A 26,132-nucleotide genomic window follows, 5' to 3' on the forward strand; every position below is an offset into this window, starting at 1 on the left:
AATTTGCCCCAATTGTTAGAAACAAAATCTTAAGGGCTCATTAAGCCGTATGAATGGGTCCAACCTCCTTTTACCTAATTCTGACATACGTGTTACTGACAGCTTCACAGCCAGGAGAAACCACTTGGCACGTGTTCAAGAGACCCGAGAAGCCAGCGGAGAAAATCCAGAGTACTGCCAATGACCAAGTTAACATTTCATGACTGATATGACAGAAATGTAAGTAATGACAAATCATGGAAATAACTTTTTTCTTTTTATGGAAAGAATACTCCTGTAGGGAAGAGATTTGCTTTCCACCATCAAATCTGCAGGAGGGTGCTAATTGTATAGTTCTCTCTCCATAGAGCTCTAACATATCAGTGATCCATTACATTTCATCCCTACATGATATCCAGTAGGCAGTCCAATCCCTTCAGAAAGTCTTCAGACCCTTTCACTTTTTTCACATTTTATTATGTTGCGGTTTTCCCCCATCATTCTGTACTTAATACCCCATAATGAGAAAGTGAAAACAGAATGTTAGAGAAATCTGTGCTGATTTATTGAAAAGAAAAAAAACTAAAATCTTGCACTGATAAGTATTCAGACCCTTTACTCAGGACATAGTTGAAGCCCATTTGGCATTTATTACATCCTCCAGTGTTCTTGGGAGATGATGCAACAAGATCTGCAGACCTGGATTTCGGTATTTTCTGCCATTCTTCGCTGCAGACCCTCTCAAGCTCTGTCAGGTTGGATGGCGACCATCAGCGGACAGTCATTTTTGGTTCTTTCAAGAGATGATCGATTGGGTTCAAGTCAGGGCTCTGGCTAAGCCACTCAAGGAGATTCATAGAGTTGTCCCCAATCTACTTTGTTGTCTTGGTGGTGTACCAAGGTCACGGTCTTGTTTGGAAGGGAACCCTTTAGTCCAATCTAAGGTCCTGAGCACTCTGGATCAGGTTTTCATTAAGAATATCTCTGTACTGTGCCTCAACCCTGACAAGTTTCCCTATCCCAGCTGATGAAAAACACAGAGACAGCAAGATGCTGCCACCACCATGTTCCATTGTGGGAATGGTATTAAGCAGGTGATGAGCAGTGCCTGGTTTCGTCCAGACATGATGCTTAGAAATCAGGCCAACAAAGTTAAATTTTTGTTTCATCAGACCAGAGAATATTATTTCTCACAGCCTGAGAGTCCTTTAGGTGCTTTTTTGCAAACTCCAGGCAGGCTTTCAGATGTATTTTACTGAGGAGAGGCCTCTTTCTCGCCACTCTGCCATAAAGTTCAGATTGGTGGAGTGATGGTTGACCTTCTGGAAGTTTCTCCCATCTGCACACAAAATCTTTGGAGCTCAGCCAGAGTGACCATTGGGTTCTTGGCCACCACTCTTACCAGGGCCCTTCTTCCCTGATTACTTAGTTTATTGGAGCAGCCAGCTGTAGAAATAGTCCTGGTTGTTCCAAACTTCTTCCATGTAAGAATTATGGAGGCCACTGTGCTCTTGGGAACTTTCAGTGCAGAAATGTTTTTGTTACCTTCTCCGGATTTGTGCCTCCATACAATCCTGTCTTTGATCTCTATAGGCAGCTCTTTCCTCCTCACGGCTTGGTTTTTTCTGTGATATGCAGTCAGCTGTGAGAACTTATATAGACCGGGCTGTGTTGTTCTAAATCTTGTCCAATTTACCACAAATGACTCCAAACAAGATGTAGAAACATCTCAGAGATGATAAAGAGAAATAGGAGGCCCCAGAGCTAAAGTGTCATTGTAGAGGCTCTGGATACTTATGTCCATGCAAACATTTTTTCCCCCTTTTAATAAATGTGCCAAATATTTCTAAAATTCAGTTTTCCCTTCCTCATTAAAGAAGTTATCCAACACTAACAAATGCTCCCCCATATGCCGGGCCCATCACACTGATTCTCCTGGTCCCCGCAGATGAAAACATCCAGTGTCAGGGAAGGGGCGGGCAGCCAATGACAGGCTGTGACGGGGACGAGCCTCCTTAGTGTCACCCGCCATACTAGGGAGGCTCATCCCAGTTACCTCCTGCCATTGGCTGTTCCAACCTGACACCGTTTGGATGTAGCAGTAATTTGAGGAAGCATCAAACTTCCATTTGGTGTGATTGTGTAACATAATACACAATAAAAATAACCCACTGCACACAACTTGCAAATTACACAATACGCCAAATAGAAAATCTTAAATTTTATTACAGTGAATATAGAAAAGTCTGTGGCTCTAATTCACTAAAACAATTTACAAAAATATTTGAAAGAAAATCCAGTGCAGTTTCTCACATAGAACAGATGAAGGGATAATCGATTAGAGGATTCCCTAATGAAAACCTAGAATAAGTTTATACATTTTGAGCAGCCTTCTCATTTTCATGGTGTTGCGTGCTGCAGTGTACCTTCCCATAGTGGCTGAATAGGGATCTATTATAAGAACTGGGTGAGAGGTGGCTTGTACTGAACTGCTGCCTCTCCATTTTAATACACAGTAATAACGGCCACCACTTGAGGGCGCTCACTGCATACAGGTTTTTGCGGCTCTTCTTCAGTTCAACAGTAGCAGTATTAAAGCGAACCTGTCACCATGATTTTGCGCACAGAGCTGGGGACATGGGCTGCTAGATGGCCACTAGCACATCTGCAGTACCCAGGTCCCACAGCTCTCCGCGCTTTTATGGTGTTAAAAAAACGTTTTGAGTGATATGCAAATTACCTGATATGAGTCCTGTAGCCGGAGATGAGTCAAGCGGAAAGGAGCCCAGCACCGCCCCGCGTCCTCCGAATCTCCTCCTTGCCGGCTGACGTCACAGAGCTGGAGCGCCGAAATCTCGCGATGCGCGAACTAGCGCATGCGCAGTGTCGGCATCATGTTCATTCCCTGTGCTGGCATCAGCACAGGGAACGAACTACGCATGCGCATAAGCCGTGTGACATTAACTCCCCCTAGTGATGGCTGCATACAGTGTGAATTTATAAAGGGAAGGACTCAACAGCAATTTTTTTTTTTTTTACAAATTACACAAATACCAGGTTTTTCTTATGAACTTTTTCAATTTTCAGTTTTTTGTTGACTGGCCACTGGAGCTGCAAAGAGGGTTATACTCTCTTTTCAGACCATTAAATCCACTTTATTGTTGCTGCCATAAAGCACAAACATCCTGGGATACGGTTTATAGAGACAATACAGAAAGAAGAGGCTCTTTCCCCTCTACCCATTACTGACCAGAATCTCTGCACTCACTGAAAAAAGCTTATTTGTCTCCAAGCGAATCTGTCACTTGCTTTTCACTAATAAATCTACCCGCACGGCCGGCAGTCCATGGTAACACCATTCTGAACATACCTGTAGGTCACCAGGGTGTGTATTGAATGCCCACCCTGCAAATCTCATCTGAAGTGCCCAATTACTCCTCGTTTCCATGATGCCTGCTCCTACTCTAACCTCCCAAGCCTTCCTCTTCTCTCCCCTGATGTCACAGCGTTTCTTTTCCAAATCTTGTGCAGGTTCCCTCTGATGTTCTTCCGGCCCCTGCACGCTACATTCCCTTTTGTGGGCTATTGCCTCAGGGATCTGTTCTGCACAGGCCCTGGAGTCCTTGATGAACAGCGCATCTGAACGTGATTTGGTATCCAAGTGTCGTGATGTCAGGGAAGAGGGGAGGAAGGCTTGGGAGGTCAGGGGAGGAGCAGACATTGGGGAAAAGAGGAGTGATTGGGCACTTTCACAATCAGATTGCACAGAGAAGGAACCTTGGGGTGCCTGCACAAAACCAGAACTTCAAGGGATTCTGTCATCAGAATTTAGGCCTATAACCTAAACATATGGCGATGTCCCTAGTAATACACTGAATCCTAAAGTGACCTTATCAAATGCGCCTGTGGCTCTATAATCATATAAAACAGGTTTATATCACCTGTCACTCACGTCAGAAATGTGTCCAAGGGGTCGTCTCATGATGCAGGGTGCCCGGCTGCAGCCATCTCCTTTCGGTGCCCAGCGCCGCCTTCTGAATTGAAATCGCCGCCCTCCCTTTCATTAGAGCCGCCTACCTCAGTTATTCGCCGCCTCTCTAACGTCCGCTCTCCTCAGCCAGATCCCGCAGGTTCGAGCGAAGTGCGCCGGCCGGCGCATGCGCACTTCGCTAAATGAGGCCGCTGCCAGTAGTCCGCACCAGGTTATACCAAGTGCGCACGCGCGGGATCTGGCTGAGGAGGGCGGACGTTAGAGGGGCGGCGAATAACTGAGGTAGGCGGCTCTAATGAAAGGGAGGGCGGCGATTTCAATTCAGAAGGCGGTGCTGGGCACCGAAAGTAGATGGCTGCAGCCGGGCACCCTGCATCATGAGACGACCCCTTGGACACATTTCTGACGTGAGTGACAGGTGATATAAACCTGTTTTTTATGATTATAGAGCCACAGGCGCATTTGATAAGGTCACTTTAGGATTCAGTGTATTACTAGGGACATCGCCATATGTTTAGGTTATAGGCCTAAATTCTGATGACAGAATCCCTTGAAGTTCTGCTCACTTTTGTGCAAACTCCTAGTTATAATGTCCTAACCGAAATACTTCTGTGTCACAAGTGGTGTGTGTATGCATGAGCGATGGAAGGGACATCTGCAGCCAGGGGAACAGTTCCCATGTAGAGGCCGCTGACTGGTATTGGATCCAAGCTAGCAGAACATGGGGCGCTCAACCAGGACTGTGATTAGGACCCTCTGCTGTTTTATTAGTAGCTGGCAGCCGAATTGTGTGCAGGAGACCCAGAGTGCAGTGCTTCTGAGTATGGAAGAAGAACATAGTTATAAGTACTCACCGGGAAGGACAGAGCCGTAATAAACCCAATAATAACGAGTATCCCTTTACCACTGTACTGTGTGATAGCGAGCTGGGGATTTGAAGCTGTATTTTTTTAAATCATATATAAGCCCTATAAAAATATATTTTTAAAAAGGACTCTGGACACCAATTTTAATAAAATAATAAATCGTACATTTGGCGAATCTCTCACTGGTGCCATTCTGAGCATTGTTATGAGGCCCCATGATTCCAGGGTTATACGTATCCTCTGTCTTTTAATGCACTGTGTGTTCAATAATCTGGAATGTCCGATAATCTGGCAACAGTCAGACTAGCTGTAGCCTCATCTGCTAGACTAGGCAGAGTCGGGTGACCTCGTTACACATTATGAATTGCTCTGTTGGGAAGATCAGGGCCCCAAAATCTTTTAGGTAATTTTAAAAATAAACACTTGTATATGAATGACACTTAAATAGTAAAAATTAACTTTAGGAGGACATCATTGTCACCCTTGATTTCTTTATGGACAGCGCCGATTTCAAGGTTAAGCGGTGGCGATTTGTGAACAATAAAAAGGCACTTTGGAAAATACCCAAATTAAAGCGGAGGCTTTATCCCGATCATCCTGACGCTGTGCAGAATGCCTGCTACACATTCTCAGACGGGAGGCGCAATCCACATCCGGCTCCGGGTTTTCACTTCATGGTCCATGAAACCCGTCAGAAATCCAGTCCACCAGGAGATATTTTAACTTCTGCCCAACACCGTTGAAAGTTTTCTACACAAAGGCACAATGGGCTCTTGCTCCTCAGTCCTCTTTTTTGGGTCAGGAGTCTTTTCTTTTGCCGGCCATACCTTAAGGGCCGCTGCGTCACATACCAGCTTCACATGACTCTTAAACATAAGGGGGGAGTCAGCGCCAAGCCAGATATCCCCGATGTAAAGGGACGCCATGAAACTGCCGGCAGCTGAAACGGAAGAAGACAAATATTTCAATTATTGGAGGTTTCATTAGTTGGTCAATATCTAAAGCCCATGTCTTTTAAAGTGTCAATTTTTGGGGGGACAGAGGGGGTCTGACCACTGGGACTGCAACTCGATCTGTAGAACAAGGGAAGAAAAGCGCTCGCTTAGTGTGTTCTCATTCCTCACTGCATGAGATGGGCCCCTAGACTTTCCATTGAGTCCGTCTCGCTTCCTGTACTGTAGCGAGGAGAGAGAACACGGTAAGTGAGCGCTTCTCACCACTCGTTCTAGAGATCGGTAGAGGTCTCAGCACTAAAATCCCTACAGATCTAAACTTTTGATATGTCCTTATGACTAGGGCTGAAACGACACAAAAATTTGACACAAAAAATAAATAAAAATTATGCACATTTTTTGCATCGAGGATTCGTTTGTGTCATGTGAACACGGAGCGGGAGTGAAGCACTTGCTATTACTTACCGCTCCGTGGTCACCCGCCGGCCCATACCGCGCTGCACCGGATCCTGACACATCGTCAGGTCATAGTGCGCGCTTAAGTGAGCTATGACCTGACGCTGTGTGACGTCAGGATCCAGTGCAGCGCGCGGAGAAGAAGAGGAAGGAGCTGTGGAGCGGCGCCCCTACAGGAAAGGTAAATATTTTATTTCACTGGCGCTGGGAAAATGGAACTGAAGGGGCACAGCCGGCAATGGGGGGCACGGAGGGGCGGATCCGACGGCACTGGGAGGGGCGGATCCGACGGCACTGGGAGGGGCGGATCCGACGGCACTGGGAGGGGCGGATCCGACGGCACTGGGAGGGGCGGATCCGACGGCACTGGGAGGGGCGGATCCGACGGCACTGGGAGGGGCGGATCCGACGGCACTGGGAGGGGCGGATCCGACGGCACTGGGAGGGGCGGATCCGACGGCACTGGGAGGGGCGGATCCGACGGCACTGGGAGGGGCGGATCCGACGGCACTGGGAGGGGCGGATCCGACGGCACTGGGAGGGGCGGATCCGACGGCACTGGGAGGGGCGGATCCGACGGCACTGGGGGGCACGGAGGGGCGGATCCGACGGCACTGGGGGGCACGGAGGGGCGGATCCGACGGCACTGGGGGGCACGGAGGGGCGGATCCGACGGCACTGGGGGGCACGGAGGGGCGGATCCGACGGCACTGGGGGGCACGGAGGGGCGGATCCGACGGCACTGGAGGGCACGGAGGGGACGATCCGACGGCACTGGGGGGCACGGAGGGGCGGATCCGACGGCACTGGGGGGCACGGAGGGGCGGATCCGACGGCACTGGGGGGCACGGAGGGGCGGATCCGACGGCACTGGGGGGCACGGAGGGGCGGATCCGACGGCACTGGGGGGCACGGAGGGGCGGATCCGACGGCACTGGGGGGCACGGAGGGGCGGATCCGACGGCACTGGGGGGCACGGAGGGGCGGATCCGACGGCACTGGGGGGCACGGAGGGGCGGATCCGACGGCACTGGGGGGCACGGAGGGGCGGATCCGACGGCACTGGGGGGCACGGAGGGGCGGATCCGACGGCACTGGGGGGCACGGAGGGGCGGATCCGACGGCACTGGGGGGCACGGAGGGGCGGATCCGACGGCACTGGGGGGCACGGAGGGGCGGATCCGACGGCACTGGGGGGCACGGAGGGGCGGATCCGACGGCACTGGGGGGCACGGAGGGGCGGATCCGACGGCACTGGGGGGCACGGAGGGGCGGATCCGACGGCACTGGGGGGCACGGAGGGGCGGATCCGACGGCACTGGGGGGGCACGGAGGGGCGGATCCGACGGCACTGGGGGGCACGGAGGGGCGGATCCGACGGCACTGGGGGGCACGGAGGGGCGGATCCGACGGCACTGGGGGGCACGGAGGGGCGGATCCGACGGCACTGGGAGGCACGGAGGGGCGGATCCGACGGCACTGGGAGGCACGGAGGGGCGGATCCGATGGCACTGGGAGGCACGGAGGGGCGGATCCGACGGCACTGGGAGGCATGGAGGGGCGGATCTGATGGCACTAGGAGAGTGGGGTACATAGCAATGGATGGCATGGAGTTGGTGATGGCACTGGAGCAGTGCAGCTGAAGGCACTGGGTGTGGGGAGCTGATGGCACTAGGGGAACTGATGCACTTGGGCTGATCGCACAGGGGGGAACGAAGGGTGGTGGGGACTGGTAGCAGGGGGTCTGATGAGTTTTTATAAAGGAAAACAGTCTATTAATTCATTTTTTCTTATTAGATTACTCGATTAATCGTAAAAAAATTATTGATAGAATACTGGATAACTGAAATAATCGTTTACTGCAGCCCTACTTATGACATATCAAAAGTTTACTGAAAGTACAGGGACACTAAAAATAAGCAAACTGCAGTCGCCCCTTGTGGCAACTTTTGTATTGGACCCGTATAGTCCTTGTGTCTAGTGTTACGCATGGTGCCACTTCCCAACCACTTAGTGCTACATATGGTGCCCACGTCTGTGAAACACCCAGTGCAATTAAAATATGGCTATGGCATACATGGCGGCATTTCTTAGATCCTCCTGATATACACAGAGCTCATTCTCTGGTGTTCAGTGGTCTATTCATTGCTGATTACCTTGCAAGAGCCACTTCATATGTAAAAAAATAAACTTTATTAATCTAGCAGCAAATACCAGCTGTACCATATGTAGGACCTACCTTCCTGCATGTCATCTGCATTGTCACCAGGCTGAAGGCACAGTTCCCTCACAACATTAAGGGAAATATCCTTACTGAGGTTCTGCCTCTCCATCATGCTCATCATAACTTGGCTAGACAAGTCCAAAAATTCTGGTGTGGAGTCACAACTATCCCAGACACTGTAGAAGAGTTTATACAGGGTGCTCCTCAGCACACCGTCTTTCAGAAGTTCTTGAACTATACGGGTATGTGGTAAAATACAGGTTTGCAGCCAGTGCAGAGAAGCACAGAGATCATGAATGCTTCCAGCGTGCTCACGCTCTACCACCATTATCCACTTTGTCACTAGGCAGGCGGTGGCACACACCAGATCATCACCGGTGGTGTCCTCGTCGTTGGCTGCACCCTCTTCTGTGGTGCTCTCCATCTCCATCTGACCTGAGTTTTTTTCTTTTGCAGAGGCCGAAGATGAAGAGTCCAAAAAATAAGGTTTCCAGTGTATCAATATGGACTTCACGTAGCTTTTGGATTCTTCAAGATTAGAGACCCGTTGCTCCTCCGTCTCCAATTCAGCTTCAAATTTCTTCTTCATGCGCCGAGGGCCTGGCTGTCTAAACTTCTCTTTGATAGAACCTGCATAAAACGGAGGGCGAACAGAATCAGTAGAAGAATTGACAAGTGCTTAATGGTAATAACTTCTTGACGCTACAGTCAAGAAAAAGGACATTAGTCAGAAACCTAAACTTTCCCTTGAAACATATTCTTGTGTGTACCATGCATGTTAGTGCAGGATGGGGAGCTCTACTTAGATTATGGAGGCCAACGGTCCCTAACCTCTACAGATTTGTCCTGGAAAAGTCCCAGATTTCTTGGTAGTACTTCCCAACTATACATAAATGGGAGATTCTGAGAGAGTTCCTTCAGGAAGACCAGCCCTGTCCCTATGCCTGTACAGGGGATCCCAGCTCAGGAACCGTGCTCTGTGAGCCAGAGCGGAGAGATGCAACTCCCATTCAGAATTACAAGAACAGCCATTCAATACTACGTCCCCTGCGGGGATAACCCCTGGCTGGCCACAACTTTCTTTGGCACAATCAGTGGCAGGCGCAGGGATCGAGGAGATCTTCGGGACAGTCCAGCATATCTCCTTTAAACTGAAACTTTGGCCTTAGGCAGTCTGTGCACCTAAACAGAAACCTATGGCAGCTCAGAGCTGCAGTACATTCATTAAAATAGATTTGGCACTGAAAAGTGGCAAGGGCGGCGTAAATACGCAACTTGTGACAAGATTTGTCAAAATTGGCTCTTAAAAAGTTCCAAAACACGAGGTTTGCAACTTTTTTCCTTCCACTTTTCAGGCGCAGGGAGATTAAAAATCTCCTCCAATAGGCTCATCAAAAGGCAATAGCAAAAGTGCTGCACGTTGCCGAAACGACGCCACCTTCTCTGACATCACTTCCTGCCTGCTCCTCACAGACTTCCTGTTCCTGTATATAGTACTAGGAGCTCTCCATTCCATTTTAGCCGCTTCTGACAGCATTAGGACCAGAAGGCAGGGAGAACATCCTGAAAGGCAGTAGAGAACTCTCATGCGGTCCGCAAAAACGCTGTGCATGCGTCCGGTGTCCTTTTCTTGTCCAAAAAACAGAATGTTCTATTTTTTTCAGGCCGACACAGCAGACAAACGGGTGCGGGAAGCGCACTGTGTGCTGTCTGCATCCTTTACAGCCCCATTGAAATGAATGGGTCCGCCTTCAATGGCTCCGGACTGAAAATACAGTCCTGTGCATGAGGCCTTACCCATCGAGTACATGAAGGGCACGCAGAGACGGAAGTCTGTGAGGTGAAGAGAAGAGGGTGCCATTTTGGTAATTTCTGCCTGAGTAACATGCAGCAGAACGATAGTCTGCCATGGAAACTTTCAATTAAAGGAGAACCCCAGCCTGAAGCATTTTTCACCCATCTACTGGATAAGTGATAAATGCTATAGGACATCCACCGACTTCGGCCCCCCCAGCCACAGGACTGCTGTTACCAACAGTGCCATAGACTTTGAATGGAGCAGAAGGATGCATTGAAACTCCTCTTAGTCGCAGTCTGAGGGAGCCTGGGGTCCCACGTCCTGGCGAACGGAAGGGGAAAAAGAGCTGAGTGAATGAATCAAATCCTCTGTTATGTTAAATGACTTTAGTACCTTCATTTTACTACATCAAATAATAATCCTAAAAAAACAACAAACTGTCTGTCGCTTAGTTTTACAGACGGGTACGTTAGAGAAACTGAAATTCAATGAAGTGTAACAACTGCCTGATGACAGGACGACAACTTCTGATTGATTCGCTGGAAATAGAGCCCCTCTATATATAGCGGTGACTTCTCCCACGTTCCGCAGAACACATTGAAGTTCTTGTATCTTTTCTGCGCTTCTCAATCACTTCTCCTCCCACGTAACACTTTGCAGATGGTAAACCTTGCCGTCTAGGCCGTAGAGCCCTCTGCTGCAGAAATCATTCTACTCCCGCCTAATTACATGGAAATTCAATGCTCTGAATGTGTAGCGGAGCCCTGAATTAATGAAACTCCCGTCTATGAACTCCATGCGCACAATGGAGGCATCCGCAGTAGCCACAGGCTAATTCTATATTGTGGACATGTATAATGGAGGGGAACGTCATCCAAGAGCAGGTCACTGACGTCACTCTCTTCTGTGACACTCATCCGTTTCTGGGAAAGCTGGGTGACAACCAGACCGCCGTTACAGCTGCAACAGGGGTCAGCCTATGTCTCATTCTTTGTACGATGAAGTTAGACCACTCTTCAAGATCTCTGCTTGCTGGCATTCAATAGATACCCGCATCATGTGCATCCAGTGCGTAAAAACCTGGTCATCTCGACGGAGCCATGGCTCGTTACAATGACGAGAGCGGATTTTGTAATGAACTGTGTCCACCACATGACCACGGCAGATTTTCACCCCCACTGAAGGTTACAATTGAATGACACCAAGTAGAGATCTTCCCCTGCAACCACATACATCTTCCCACTTACTTTTCAGCTCCTTGATTCGGTATTGCTTCGCCAGGCTGCTCAGTTTCTCCTGCAGATCCAGGTCCTTCTCAATGACGCTCCACTTTTGCAGCAGTAACAGCGTTTTACCGCTAGACAAAATCTGCTGGTTAATGACAAACCGCCCCATTTCTCTGAAGGCTTCCAGGACTCTTCTGCGGTATCGGAGAACGGAGCTCAACATGCCAAAATACTGGTTAATGTGGACGCCATCTATATTAGCTCTGCAATGTAGAGAAAAGCGTACATTTATTTTATACACTTGTATAGCGCTACTATATTCTGCAGCGCTTTAAAGACATTAGCATCAAGCTGTCCCCAGTGGGGCTCACGGAGGATACTGCCAAGAAACCTTCCACCACATACCATGGTATAGGCCGTCCATGGGACACCCCATATCTATCGATATAAAAATGCAGGCGTACGTCTCCCATTCAGTGAAAAAAGAATCCGCCAAGTGATTAAGGCCTGAAGAATATGGTAAATTCCCAACACATACTGTATGCCGACACAGGGTGAAAATTTAACAAGGCTTCCCAGTACTATTATATTGCAAACTTATCAGGGGCAGACTGGTAATGTAAAGTGGCCCTAGAGAAAAACTAAAACCTAAAAGTGGCCCCATATTGTAGGCAGGTCCAGGTGGGGCAACAGAAGTAGGCAGAGCCAACAGAAGTAAGCAGGGCAGGCAGTACCTTAGTGCAGCATAAAATACTGCCGATTAAGTTGCATTATTCAACTGTATCACTGTCCTGAGGATGGTGATACAGCTGAATTCAGGAGGGCGGCTGCCGGCCAGGGGCATAAGTACCTGATGCGCCTAGCATTAATTAATGCTGAGAACATGAAATCATTATGTACCTGGCTAGAGGTTGTGAGGAAGGCTTTGTTGGCCGTCAGGCATTGGCCCACCGGGTGATTTCCCTGTAGGGTCTATGGCCAGTCCGCCCTGGAACCTATCCACAGGATAGGCCATAAATACCTGATTGGCAGGGATCCAACACTACAGACTCCTGACGAACATCTGTTCTGGAGGCAGGGGAGTCGCTATAGGGGGTGCAGAGGTAGCAGTCGCTACCAGGCCAAGGAGCCTGAGGGGGACCAAAGACCTGTGTGCTGCATAAGAAGACGCCAGTATCAGAGAAAGTGCATGCTGGTCAAGTTACTCCTCTGCCTTGCACCAGGGCCCATGAGTGTTTAGCTACGCCCCTCTCTGGAAGAGCTCTGATGCCGATCCCACCGGAACTACAGCTCCATACTTTGAGTAGTGGACAGAGCTGGTTACTGCAACACTGCTACCATTTATGGAGGGAGTTGTGTAGTTCCAGCGCTAGATACACTCAGGAAGTATTGATGGCCTATCTTGAGGATAGGCCATGAATGTAAAAGGAGTGAACACTCCCTTTAATTTGAATACACCCTTACAGGGGTTAAAATTACAGAATTGGGGAACCTAAGGCTTGTATGAGTGATTTATTCCACCAGCAGTTTGGTAATGTGAAGCAGGCTCTAGTGTGCGGCTCCCCCATGCTGTACACTGCAGGTCTGCCACACATCTAATAAAGGAAATCCACCCTGGAGAGGTTTTAAATTTACATTTCAACTCCCTGAAATAAAAGGAACAAGCGTCGACTGACCTAATGTGTCTGAGTAGGATCAGCAGCACTGAGAGAATCTCATTCACTAAGTGAAGCGGGAGGAACTTTTCTTGCTCTCCGGCTTTATCATCTTCTCCTTTAGACTTGGGCTTCTCTTTATTCCCGAGATTCGTAAACCACAAGTTGTTAAGTAAGGTTATCACAGTGCCCAGGGTTTTATTCTCCACGTACCTGTCGATACAGAAAATTGAGACATGAGGGCAACGTGCAGTAAAGTTCGAGTCTAGAAACACCACTGGCCATGGATATATTAGACCAGGGGTCAGCAACCTTCAGCACTTCTTCTGTAGTGAAACTACAATTCCCAGCATGCTTCATTCATTTCTATGAGAGTGCCATAGGTTGCTTACCTTTGTACTTGACTGAACAGAGTCTGGAACTGAAGTGAGCTGAAGTGAGGGTGGCCATACAATGGAGAGGTAACCTGGTTGTAAAAGCGGAGCTCCAAGAGCTACTCCAGCCCTTCGGTGCTCCAACTGCCTAATTTGCATCAAGTTATAAGCAGGGATCAGCGAACTTGTGTTTTCAAGTTCGGCGTGCAGGTTCTGGTTGTCTAAGAATTCTGTTATGGATTCCGCTACCACGGATCATAACAGAATTCTATGCGCCACGGACGCCTAGAAAAGGCATTCAGTATTGCATTCCGTCATAATAGAAGTCTGTGACCAGCATACGCCGAACTTGAAAACACAAGTTCGCTCATCTCTAGTACCAGAGTTGTATCTACACAACACTGCAAGCTACAAAGAAAAGAAAGGTATCGTTTTCATCAGCATGGTCAGCCCTACCAGGCAAAATGCCTGGTTTAATAGGGTTGATCATGCTGAGGATAGGTCATCAACAGCAGGAGCCTGAAAGACTTCTTGATGTATTTTGTTCATTTGAGGCATGGCAACTAACCTTTAGCATCTCCTAAAGATTAATGGCACTTTTGCAACCACACTTAGGGTATCCCCTTGATTAACAACCTCCTACCATTCCAGCTCCAATGCAGACCTATGTGCCCCAGGCTGATGCAGCCACTGCTCCATGGTTTCAGACTACAAACCAACCCTGTGTGCAGTCTGATCTTGCAGGCATTTCTTACTTTCCTCTCTCTCTCTCTGCCCCCTGTTTCTGGCTGATTTCCTCCTGAGTACTCTGGGACCATCTGTGGTCAGATGTTATTCACACCCAGCACATTGAGTATAACTAAGGAGGCTGAGCTCAATTTTTTAAGAAGTCATAGCTTGCACAGTCATGTCCTTGTGAGAGAGGGGTGGAGGCACAGGCTAAGGCACTGAAATTAGGGACAGAGAGATGGCGCTTCCCAGAGAACACCCACTGAGCTCTGAACTTGCAGCTCCACAAGTAGACATGACAGAGAGCAGGTTGGAAGTAAGATAAAACTCTATAAATCAGTATTACAGCTTGAACCAAGGCGCACATACATATATCTAAAATTCATATATTATTATTATATATTTTTTTTTTTACAACAAAGGTTCACATACATTTGTAAGCAAGATTTATGGACTGCAAAGGTGTCAAAAAACAAACAAACAACATACCACTTTCCTAGTATATTCTGTATCCAGGTCAGAAGGCTGTGGTCTCGGATCAGTTCATAAGCTGCTTTGGGGATTTTAGAGGCTTTCATAAACACGTCCATGACAAGAGCCTATTAGAGGAGACAGAATACATGAACCAAGGTGCCATAATACCAATACAAGAAAGTCTCATCACTGGGCAGCCTTCACTGAGCATCGGCCCAATGACCTTGCATCAAGGAGAGTCCATCATCAGAAAAGTCATGGCTCGACCACCAAGTGTGAACGTACACTAATGTCCTTTCTATACCCAACACAGTAAACATAAGTATAGAAACGTAAGGAAATCTCCCAAAATATCTAAAGGCGTGACATTACCTGAGATGCCTCATCACTCAGGGGACTGTTGTAGTAGCACATAATCACCATGAAAATCCTCTGGTAATCATACAGCTCATAGCAATACTTGTCCCTCATTCCATCGCTTAATAATGACAGAATCCATTCACGCTCCACCTTATGCTGATCATGGAACAGAAAAGAAAATCAGGACCCTCAAGCACAATTTTGTTCTAATTTATTTCTTGTTTAGATGGTGTTGGCTTCAAAATTACATAATAGCTGCATGCCACCACTAGAGGGAGCTCAGAAGCTGACTGCATACAATAAGCTCCCGATAGTGGTGTCTGTAGGCATTATGGGACTGGAGGCACAATACTGGGATATCTGGGAGGAAAATATTGATGACCTATCCTCAAGACAGGTCATCCATATCCGATTGGTGGGGTTCCAACACATGGGCCTGCCATTGATTAGCTGTGGCGCTCTAGTGAGCACTGCAGCCCCTTCACAGCTAACCAAGTTGGGCCATATGACGGCTATGCTTGTAATTGTAGCCCAGGCCCATTCCCTTGAATGGGACTGAGCTGCACCTAGGACATGTGACCAATGACCGTGACATCACAGGCCTAGGAAGAGGCTGCAGTGCTCACTGGAGTTCCACGGCCTCTTCAAACTGCTGATCGTTGGGGGTGCTTGGAGTCCGAACCACAGTAATCAGATATTGATGATCTATCCTGAGGACAGGGCATCAATATTAAAATCCCCCAAAACCCCTTTAAATATAAAATTATACAAAGCTGATAAAAGTTAATTTTGCATAATGAATGGCTAATATGAATGATGCAGATGTATGGAAAGGTCTCCCACTGGAGAACAATACAGCCAGCCTCTCCCCAGACGGAAATGGCTGATGACAGAGAACAGACCGATTCAGCTGAACAGCAGATATAATTCAAATGGCATCCTATTAAATACAACTTACCTCTATGTCAGAGCTGTAGAACAACCTGTAGAAATCTGGAACTTTCCTCAGGTCCAGGTATTCATGAGTCAACAGGAACCTGGTTGTCCGGATATACATATGTTCCTCTGTCCCGAAGACAAGAAACACTCTGATATCAGGAAAAACGTAAAGCGCAAGATGAAGCAGCAGGATTTTCTAGATATTTTACCATCACGGTACCTGGCTTGAGGAGCACCTGGGCAGCCCTAGCCCCATAGAGACTCAATGCGAACGTCAGTCTGATATTTTCCTGTCGGATGCCATTCTTTACCACGTCTAGTAGACACTGCAGCTGGAAAAAAACTGAAATGTTATGTCTATATACATCATATTGTCTGATTAGATGAAAATTATTATTATTTCTAAATATTGTGAAAAAAAAAAAAGCCATAGAGGTAGATTAAATAATTTTGTCTACCTGCAAGCACCACTAGGGGGAGCTGCAGCACTTTCTGCATATTGTGTAACAATTGACTTCAATGTATAATGTGCAGTTAACTCCCCCTAGTGGTGACTGAAGGCAGAATGTTACCTTTCAAATCTATGTCTATGTAAAGGCTTTGGAGCTTTGTAAGAAATAAATCAGCACAGAATTCTACTGATAAAAGATGGACACTCACTTTAAGACACAGAGAGAAAAAAAAATCCAGAAGATCTCAGTCCTTACCTGCTTCTTATCTCGGAAGCGTGCCCCTTCCATGTGAGAGACAAAGGAGCCCAGGATGTGATAAGCGGCTGCTCTCATGCTGTAATCGTAACTACTCAGTGCAGCCAATGTGAGCCCCAGGGCATTCGTTTCCACAAACTTCAGACAGTCAACCACTAGCTCTGCAAAAACACAGACAGAAATTGTCACTAACAGACATGGCACCAGCAGAAACCTGCTACAGTAATCATTTTATGAATTATATGGAGATTTCCCTTTGGAATTTCCTTTTTTTTTTTTAATCTTTAAATGGATTTTCTGGGACTTTAAAGGCTATGTACACCTTTGGGGGCAATTGTTTATTATTGCATTGTACTTATTTTGAGCAAATTTTTTTTTTTCCATTGGTCTTTATTGAGAATTTTGAGCTCCTTTCTCTGTACAACATTGAGATTCTCTAGTAGCAGGATCTGTATTTTTACTGTGTTCTGTCAGGCATCTCAGCTGACAGCTCCTTATCTCTGACATTATAAACACATATTATTGCTCAATTCTTATCTTACTTTGAGCAATTTAGAGATGGGGTTTATTAGATGAGGGTCACAAAGTGAAAGTATGATTCACACCGCTAGACAAACAGGTAACCCTTTGTCACAGAACGGCTGAGTATTTCTAATAAAGACCAATTGAAAAAATTATTTTAGCCCAAAATGAGTAAAATGCAAAATCACAAAGAATGCCCCAAAGATATACATAGCCTTTAATATTGATTATCGTCTAGGATAGGTGATCAATATCAGATTGGTGGGGGTCTGACTTGGCAACCCTGACAATCTGCTGTTTGCAGGAGCTTCTGTGCACCAGGCCAGGTGTGTAGTAGCAACATCTGGTTACTGCTCCCATTCACTTGTATGGAAGCTGTCGTGCAGTAACCAGGCATGCCCACTAAACAGTGGATGGAGCTATGGTGCCTGGCTCCAGAAGCTCCTACAAACAGCTGATGAGCGTGGCTCCTAAGAATAGCTCATCAAAATTAAAGTCTGGAGAAAACCCCTTTAAGGGTATCTCACAAATAACTGAAGTTTTCTATGCCACCTTTATTTAAAGGGGTTGTGGAGGTTCGGTTGCTTTCTTCAAAATAAATAAATTAATGGTCACGCCTGTCCACAAGTTGTGTGGTATTGCAGCTCAGACCCTTTATTTCAAAGGAGCTGAGTTGCAATACCAGACACAACCCATGGACAGGTGTGGCGCTGTTCTCTGGAAGACAGCAGTCTTGTTTTTCTGAACCTAGACAACCACTTCAGATACTAAGCGACAGGCCCCCACCGCTAAAAGTGACCACGCAATTTCTTCATGCTCTTGAAAAGGCAAGTGCAGTCATCGTTCTGGCATCACTGCATTAGAAGGAATGGCATTTGCAAAGAAGACTATTCCAATGGTTCCAGGGATTGCGGTGCTTGGTGAAGGGCATTAATAGGATTTCGTCTCTACATGGCGCTGTGCAGGAACTGCAGAACCGTCTTTATTTGCTCCAACAGAAAAGAGCTAGTAAGTATTTGCAAATCCCCGAAACTGAAGCACCCCACATCCTGGCCAGAGAGGGACATCCGCAGATATTTAATAAAAAATTTGAGCCCCTTTCTCCATACAGGGTTGAGATTCTCTAGTAGCATGTGCTCTGTGTTTATACTGTGTCCCATCAGCTGATGGGTCATGTGAAGCTTATCTCTGATCTCCTGAGAGCTCATAAACACTCATTATAGCTCAATTCTTATCTTTCTCATCTTACTGATAAGAATGTGGCTTAAATAAGTGTTTATGAGCTTTTAGTAGTACAGAGATAAGGGCTGCACATGGCCCTCAGATGGCTCAAAGTTAAAGGGGTTATCCAAATTGTAAAACATGCCCCCAATATCCGGGCCCCTCATATAGATTATACTTACTTCCTGACACCCGCGTCGCTGCTGACCCCTGCACGGCCGCCGCTGCATCTCACCCACGGAGATGCAGCGGTGGCCGTGCGGGGATCAGAAGCGATGCGGGTAAAGGGGAGCAGGGTAAGTATAATCTATACGAGGGTCCTGGGCATTGGGGGTATGTTTTACACTTTGGATAACAACTTTAAAGTAAAGTCACCCCTTTATGACAAAAACTGGTGAAAATTTTTAACCCCTTAGTGACAACGCAAATTTTTTCATCATCGCTTTCCAAGAGCTATAACTTTTTTTGTTTTTTTCATTAAATGTACCTGTACGAGGACTTATTTTTACAGGACAAGTTCAGGTTTTTAACGCACCATTTTGGGTAGATATAATCATTGATTAAAGCCAGCTGTCTAGAAACCCCCTGTGTTTATGTCAATTAAAAGGCGCAGTTAATAAAGACCAATTAAAAAAATGAATAAAATGCAATCATGAAAAAAAAATGGTCCCCAAAAGTCTTCATAGCCTTTAAGACTCTACAGGGCTCATTGTGTGTCATTTTAGAGTGGAATCCATTGAAGTTACCTGGTCTGAGCAGTTCACTGAAAAGTGGCAATAAGAAGCAAGGATCGTAGATATTGTGTAAATCTTGTATTGCCCGATCCTTGTACAAGATGTACTTCCCAGGCTGCAATATGACAGAAGAAAAAGCTTTACTAGTTATGGAGAAATACAAGGCCAAGGTGAACCAACAGAGAAAGCAATCAGCTATGAAGGCGATGAGACAATGTAAGATGTTTCTTAAAGGAATTGTCCCATGATAAATATTACATTTCTCTGACATATCACACAAAACAATAACACATTTTCTATTGTAATCATTAGGGATGAGCAAATATTATCTATCCTGTATATAGATAATAAATGTTAATGAATCAACCCCTTTAAGAGAAAATCCAACCTCTGGGACTTTAACCGATCCATGAATGAAAGGATTGCAGCACTAATTTAACGCTACAGCCTTTGTTCACTGCAGAGCAGCGCTCCCAACCACCCTCAAACAGGGAACCATAGCCATCTCCTTCACTTAAAGGGATCTGTGCTGCAGGGGGTTGGGGCGGGAGTGCTTCTGTGCAGGGAAAGACAGTCAAGGGGATGCAGCCCTAATTAAAGGGGTTTTCCGAGAGTTAAATATTGATTACCTATCCTTTGGATAGGTCATCAGTATCTGATTGGTGGGGGTCCGACACCCGGGAACTGTCCTATCTTTTTGCGGAACGGAAGTACGGGACGAAACCCCACGGAAGCACTCCGTAGTGCTTCCGTAGGGTTCTATTCCATGCTTGCGTTCCGCACCATTCCACATCACAGATTTGCGGACCCATTGAAGTGAATAGGTCCGCATCCGTGATGATGCGGATCCTTAGATTTAGGGCTGCAGTAAACTATTATTTTAGAAATCGAGTATTCTATCGATTATTTTTTACAATTAATCAAGTACTCTAATAAGAAAAAATGAATAGACTTGTAAAATATAAGAGTGTGAAACTGGATCTCACATCCTCAATACTATGCTTTTATCTAATAACTGCTTCTCAGCATAATTAACATCGCTTCTCAGCGCAATATATAGTATATCTACCCCTATGCTGCATGCTGTACATGAGGCATTTGATCAAAAAGCATAGGCCTAGTTACCGCCACAAGGTTGCCTCTTTGAATAGGAACCTACACTAAATTTGGCACAGCGTTGCACGGCGAGCACCGGCGCCGCACCAGCAGGCAGCGGGACCCAGCAGTCAAACAGTGCCCCCGCAAAGCCACCCTGTCACTGGGCCCCACCAAACCACCACCGGACAACAATGGCCGCCACGCAGCACTGCACCATGTGAACAGGTGTGAAACTCACCTCATCACATACTCTCAGGAACTCCAACTGAGAGGAGGTAGGAATTTATACACCCTTTGCCAGACAGTGGGGGCGCTGTTTGACTGCTGGGTCCCGCTGCCTGCTGGTGCGGTGTTGCTGCGCCGGTGGTCGCCGCGCAGAGCTGCACCAAATTTAGGGTAGGGTCCCATTGAAAGAGGCAACCTTGTCGCGGTGAGTGGGCCTATGCTTTTTGATCAAATTGTATACTAATGCCTCATGTACAGCATGCAGCATAGGGGTAGGTATAGATAAATTGAGCTGAGAAGCGATGTTAATTATGGTGAGAAGCAGTTATTAGATAAAAGCATAGTATTGAGGATGTGCGATCCAGTTTCACTCTTATATTTTACATGAATTAATAGACTGTTTTCCTTTATAAAAACTCATCAGACCCCCTGCCATCAGTCGCCAACACCCTTCGTTCCCCCCCAGTGCCATCAGCTCAGCAGGGATAGTGTGCTCGGTGATGTCACAGTGCAGGGATAGTGTGCTCGGTGATGTCACAGTGCAGGGATAGTGTGCTCGGTGATGTCACAGTGCAGGGATAGTGTGCTCGGTGATGTCACAGTGCAGGGATAGTGTGCTCAGTGATGTCACAGTGCAGGGATAGTGTGCTCGTGATGTCACAGTGCAGGGATAGTGTGCTCAGTGATGTCACAGTGCAGGGATAGTGTGCTCAGTGATGTCACAGTGCAGGCATAGTGTGCTCAGTGATGTCACAGTGCAGGGATAGTGTGCTCGGTGATGTCACAGTGCAGGAATAGTGTGCTCGGTGATGTCACAGTGCAGGGATAGTGTGCTCAGTGATGTCACAGTGCAGGGATAGTGTGCTCGTGATGTCACAGTGCAGGGATAGTGTGCTCAGTGATGTCACAGTGCAGGGATAGTGTGCTCAGTGATGTCACAGTGCAGGGATAGTGTGCTCAGTGATGTCACAGTGCAGGGATAGTGTGCTCAGTGATGTCACAGTGCAGGGATAGTGTGCTCAGTGATGTCACAGTGCAGGGATAGTGTGCTCAGTGATGTCACAGTGCAGGGATAGTGTGCTCGGTGATGTCACAGTGCAGGGATAGTGTGCTCAGTGATGTCACAGTGCAGGGATAGTGTGCTCAGTGATGTCACAGTGCAGGGATAGTGTGCTCAGTGATGTCACAGTGCAGGGATAGTGTGCTCAGTGATGTCACAGTGCAGGGATAGTGTGCTCAGTGATGTCACAGTGCAGGGATAGTGTGCTCAGTGATGTCACAGTGCAGGGATAGTGTGCTCAGTGATGTCACAGTGCAGGGATAGTGTGCTCAGTGATGTCACAGTGCAGGGATAGTGTGCTCGGTGATGTCACAGTGCAGGAATAGTGTGCTCGGTGATGTCACAGTGCAGGGATAGTGTGCTCAGTGATGTCACAGTGCAGGGATAGTGTGCTCAGTGATGTCACAGTGCAGGGATAGTGTGCTCAGTGATGTCACAGTGCAGGGATAGTGTGCTCAGTGATGTCACAGTGCAGGGATAGTGTGCTCAGTGATGTCACAGTGCAGGGATAGTGTGCTCAGTGATGTCACAGTGCAGGGATAGTGTGCTCAGTGATGTCACAGTGCAGGGATAGTGTGCTCAGTGATGTCACCAACCTGTGACAGCAGCAACCAGGCAGCAGAGGAGACCCATGAGGGCAACAAGCAGATAATAATATAACAGCTAAAGGACTAAAAGGAAATAAAACCCAAACCGCCCTGAACCAGCCACTAACGACAGGGGGTGCTCTAACACCCTGCGCTGCCAGTCATCAGTCCCTCTGAACAAGGCCAGTGAGCACTACTACCCCTATCATCCTCTGGCCATACCGGCACAGGTGACACAGCTCTAACTAGAAGTCCCTGCTCATAGGGGTTCCCTGTGCCGGGACACACATGGCGAGCACTAATCACCCAGTGCCCCTCCAGACATGCAGCCATTTACCAGCCTTCTACTAATAACCAGTAGCCAGCAGCTCTGATCTGTACTGCCACTCGTGCCCTGCCTCCTCCGCTGCCAGCCGCTCTGCACACAGCATCGAGTCATAGTGTGCACTTACGTGAACTATGACCTAACGATGTATCAGGATCCAGTACAGCGCGTTGCAGGTCGGCGGGTGACCACAGAGCGGTGAGCAATAGCAAGCGCTTCACTCCCGCTCCGTGGTCACATGACACAAATAAAACCTCGATGCAAAAAAATTGCATCGAGGATTTTTTTGTGTCGAATTACTCGATTCAATCGAGTAATAGTTTCAGCCCCACTTAGACTTTTCCTGCCATTCATCAGTGCAGGGGGCGCTATAGACGGCACAGGCAGCGCACTGAATGCAGGCAGGCGATTATAGCTAAACGATAAAGTACATGGAAGATATACTGTATTGGTATTCAGGTTAAATTGCCGTGTTGGCACTTTGCGATAAGTGGGTTTTGGGTTGCAGTTTGGGCACTCAGTCTCTAAAAGGTTCACCATCACTGGCCTAGATGCAGCTCAGCCCCATTGAAGTGAATGAGGCTGAGTGCAATACCAAGCACAGCCACTATCCAATGTACGGCGCTGTGCTTGGTAAGCAGGGAAATGGCCACGGCACTTGAAGGAGCACCGCTGATCGGTGAAAACCCCTTTAAGTACTGCTACCCCCTCAGGTTTAAGATCATGGGGATCCCATAGGACAGACCCCCACGCATCAGAAAACGTCATCCTATGCCAGCGATGTGCCATCACTTTATAACAGAGATGCCCAACCTGTGGCCCTCCAGCTGCTGTAAAACTACAGCTCCCACCATACCCTGCTGTAGGCTGATAGCTGTAGGCTGTCCAGGCATGCTGGGAGTTGTAGTTTTGCAACAGCTGAAGGGCCACAGGTTGGGCATCCCTGCTTTATAGGATGGGCATAACTCTCTGACAGTTAGCAGGTTAATGAGAACATGTTGCCCATGTTACGGCATGTTAATCCTGCTCCAGTTAGGAGGGGGCTAGTCTTGTGACAGATCCCCTTTAAGGACCCTCAAAAATAATAATACTAAAAAGATCCAAGGCGGCTCTGTACAGCCATCAGCTCTGCTCCCCAAACCTCATGTCACACCAGTAAAGGTCACTGGAGATGGAGGAGCTTGAGGGAGACACGCATGCCAGCCGTCACTAAGGCTACGACCAAGTGACGTCTCAACATGTATTTCAAGAAGATGACCTTCGGAGTGAGAAAGAATAAGCTGCGGGGGAAAACTGAAGGATATCTGTTCTCATTCTGAAACTGCATAAAATCAGCGGCAAAAATCACCCCTGATCCCTCATTGATATGCAGGGTCAGCTGAGCCAAAAATGCATGTCAAACCTCACCCTAAAGGGGTTATAAGGGAATTTGATACTGATGGTCTTATCCTCAGATCGGCGGAGGTCCGACTTCTGGGACCCATGCCGATCAGCTGTTAAGAGGCTGCGGAGCTCTGTGGGCGCCTGTACCTCTTCCTAGGTCAGTGACGTCACCGTACATTGGTCATGTGGTCTGGTGCAGCTCAGTCCCATTCAAGTGAATGGGGCTGACCTGCAATACCAAGCACAGCCTCTATACAATAGATGGCGCTGTGCTCAGTAAGCTGTGAGGAGACAGCAGTACTCACTGGAGTTCCGGTGAGTGCAGCGGCCTCTTCCAACAGCTGACTGGTGGGGGCGCCGGAAGTCGGACCCCCTCCAATCAGATATTGACGACAGGCCATCAATATCAAATTCCTGAATAACCACTCCCATTTCAGACATTGATGGCATATTGCTAGGATATCCATGTCAGATAGGACCAAATCTCAGAGGTGGGTCCCTGAAGTGTAGGACAACACACTGGGCATACGTAGCTGGCTCTCCATTCACTGTTATGGGAGTTCCGAAAAAAGCAGAGCGAGCGCACTCTGCTATTTTCCGAAGTCTGATAATGAATAGAGAGGGCACCGCGCATGCAATGGTCACCTCTCCATTCACCGCTGTTTTTGGAAACTCCCATAGCGTTAAGCAGAGGGTGGCCACGCATTTTTGGCTGCTCTCCCTTCACTTCAGGGGGTCCGTTCTGGAGATAGGAGCGGGTCCCATAGGTGGAACCCGCACCTATCCAACACGGATAGCTCAGCCTAATTACGCTGCAGTTTAATGGGACAACGCGCTTTAGTGGAGCTTTCACACTAAATACGCTCTCAGTAATGAGACCAGTGATAGGACTCAAAGAATCAAATTGTCCAACATTGTGTGTCACCAGGAGAACGCCCCTACCTTCAGCGGGAAGAGGAGATTGGGTCGTTATCAACAATGGGTCAATAAAACAGGTTTGCGCTCATTTACACCGGGAGTCTGCACGTACGTCACACCCCTGCGCCCACACGGCTCAGCTTCATCACAAAGCCCTGATCTCTGTGACATGTGTTTGCCAATAACGAGGTGATGACTGCTGAATCACTACATATGATCTTGACCCTCCGTGCCGGCTGCAAATTATTTTTAGAACGTTTTCTTAAAATGCTGAGACAAAGAAACACTGGTGTGAATAGACAGCTACGTAGCTTCTATGTAGGTAAGAAGTCAACATTCGCTCGCCTATGAAGAAGACACAAGGGACTGTGTGCTGGTTCCACTGTCGTCCCGGTCCATAGAACGTATAAAAAAATAAATAAAATAAAATAAAAAATTAAAAGGACGGAAACCAATCAAGTCTCCACCTCAGGGAAATATATGAAAGAGGAAAAGGACCGTATAAATGACACCGTCACACGTCCTTTTACGTGCACATATATATGCACCCTATAGTAACATTTAGTATAGTCCTGCACACTGCAGAGCGGAGGGCACCGCCGCAGAGTTTGCACCCTCTATGAAAAATTACCCCCGCAAAACCGCATCAGATGGAAGAGGTCGCAATGTATTTTTCTATAGGCTCCACGCATAAGACCTTATTTTCGGTCCATATTTTTTTGCGGATCAGATGCGCACCCGTTAATTTCAATTCTGCTGCAAAAAAGGCGGACAACACACCGCGTGCTGTCCACATCCATACGTCCGATCCGCGACCCGCCAAAAAGATATAAGGTCTTTTTCTTGTCCGTTTTGCAGACAAGACTAGGATATTTCTACAGGAGGTGGGGAAAAAAATGGCGGCATGTCCACAGCTGTTATCCACGTTTTGCGGATCCGAGGTTTGCAGACTGCAAAACACATACAGTCGTGTGTATGACCGCAGGATAAAACAGAAAATACCACAAAGATCATTACCTCAGCGGTCAGCTTTCGGTGCAGTGGGAAGTTCAGAACGGTTTTCATCATTTTTTCTCTGTCTAATAAGGTGAGAATTTCCTCCATGCTCGGCTGCTGCCACAGGGATTTTCCCAAGCTCTTCCGAGTCTTGTGATGCTCCACAGCAGCTGGGCCCCACAACAGCAATCTACAGGAAGAGAAGGGAAGAGACCTGTTAGGGTATGTTCGCACGCGGTGGATGTGCCAATGCCAAGCCAGACATTTACTACAGGATCCGGGGCAGTAATCAGAGGATGACATTTGAATTACTGCAGTACATGTGCAGTTGG

General features: G+C 47.6%; 2 protein-coding genes across 2 annotated transcripts in view; one reads left to right on the forward strand and one right to left on the reverse strand.

The window, feature by feature from the left end:
- The window catches only part of LOC120994541 (melanocortin 2 receptor accessory protein), a 16,543-nt gene extending 7,479 nt beyond the window's left edge, over positions 1 to 9,064 (forward strand). Inside the window, exons 3-4 of the mRNA XM_040423192.1 lie at positions 103 to 219; positions 8,926 to 9,064. Coding sequence (XP_040279126.1) covers positions 103 to 184 — 82 coding nt within the window. The 3' untranslated portion in view covers positions 185 to 219; positions 8,926 to 9,064. The remainder of the gene's footprint in view (positions 1 to 102; positions 220 to 8,925) is intronic.
- Positions 4,531 to 26,132, reverse strand: part of URB1 (URB1 ribosome biogenesis homolog) — a 113,342-nt gene continuing 91,740 nt past the window's right edge. The window contains exons 29-39 of the mRNA XM_040423191.1: positions 25,822 to 25,990; positions 19,221 to 19,323; positions 16,732 to 16,892; positions 16,245 to 16,356; positions 16,044 to 16,150; positions 15,098 to 15,241; positions 14,741 to 14,850; positions 13,170 to 13,361; positions 11,515 to 11,756; positions 8,485 to 9,099; positions 4,531 to 5,776 (exon numbers count right to left, since the gene is read on the reverse strand). Of these exons, the coding sequence (XP_040279125.1) occupies positions 5,556 to 5,776; positions 8,485 to 9,099; positions 11,515 to 11,756; positions 13,170 to 13,361; positions 14,741 to 14,850; positions 15,098 to 15,241; positions 16,044 to 16,150; positions 16,245 to 16,356; positions 16,732 to 16,892; positions 19,221 to 19,323; positions 25,822 to 25,990 (2,176 nt within the window). The 3' untranslated portion in view covers positions 4,531 to 5,555. The remainder of the gene's footprint in view (positions 5,777 to 8,484; positions 9,100 to 11,514; positions 11,757 to 13,169; positions 13,362 to 14,740; positions 14,851 to 15,097; positions 15,242 to 16,043; positions 16,151 to 16,244; positions 16,357 to 16,731; positions 16,893 to 19,220; positions 19,324 to 25,821; positions 25,991 to 26,132) is intronic.

Source organism: Bufo bufo, chromosome 3, assembly GCF_905171765.1.
Source record: "Bufo bufo chromosome 3, aBufBuf1.1, whole genome shotgun sequence".
NCBI lineage: Eukaryota > Metazoa > Chordata > Amphibia > Anura > Bufonidae > Bufo > Bufo bufo.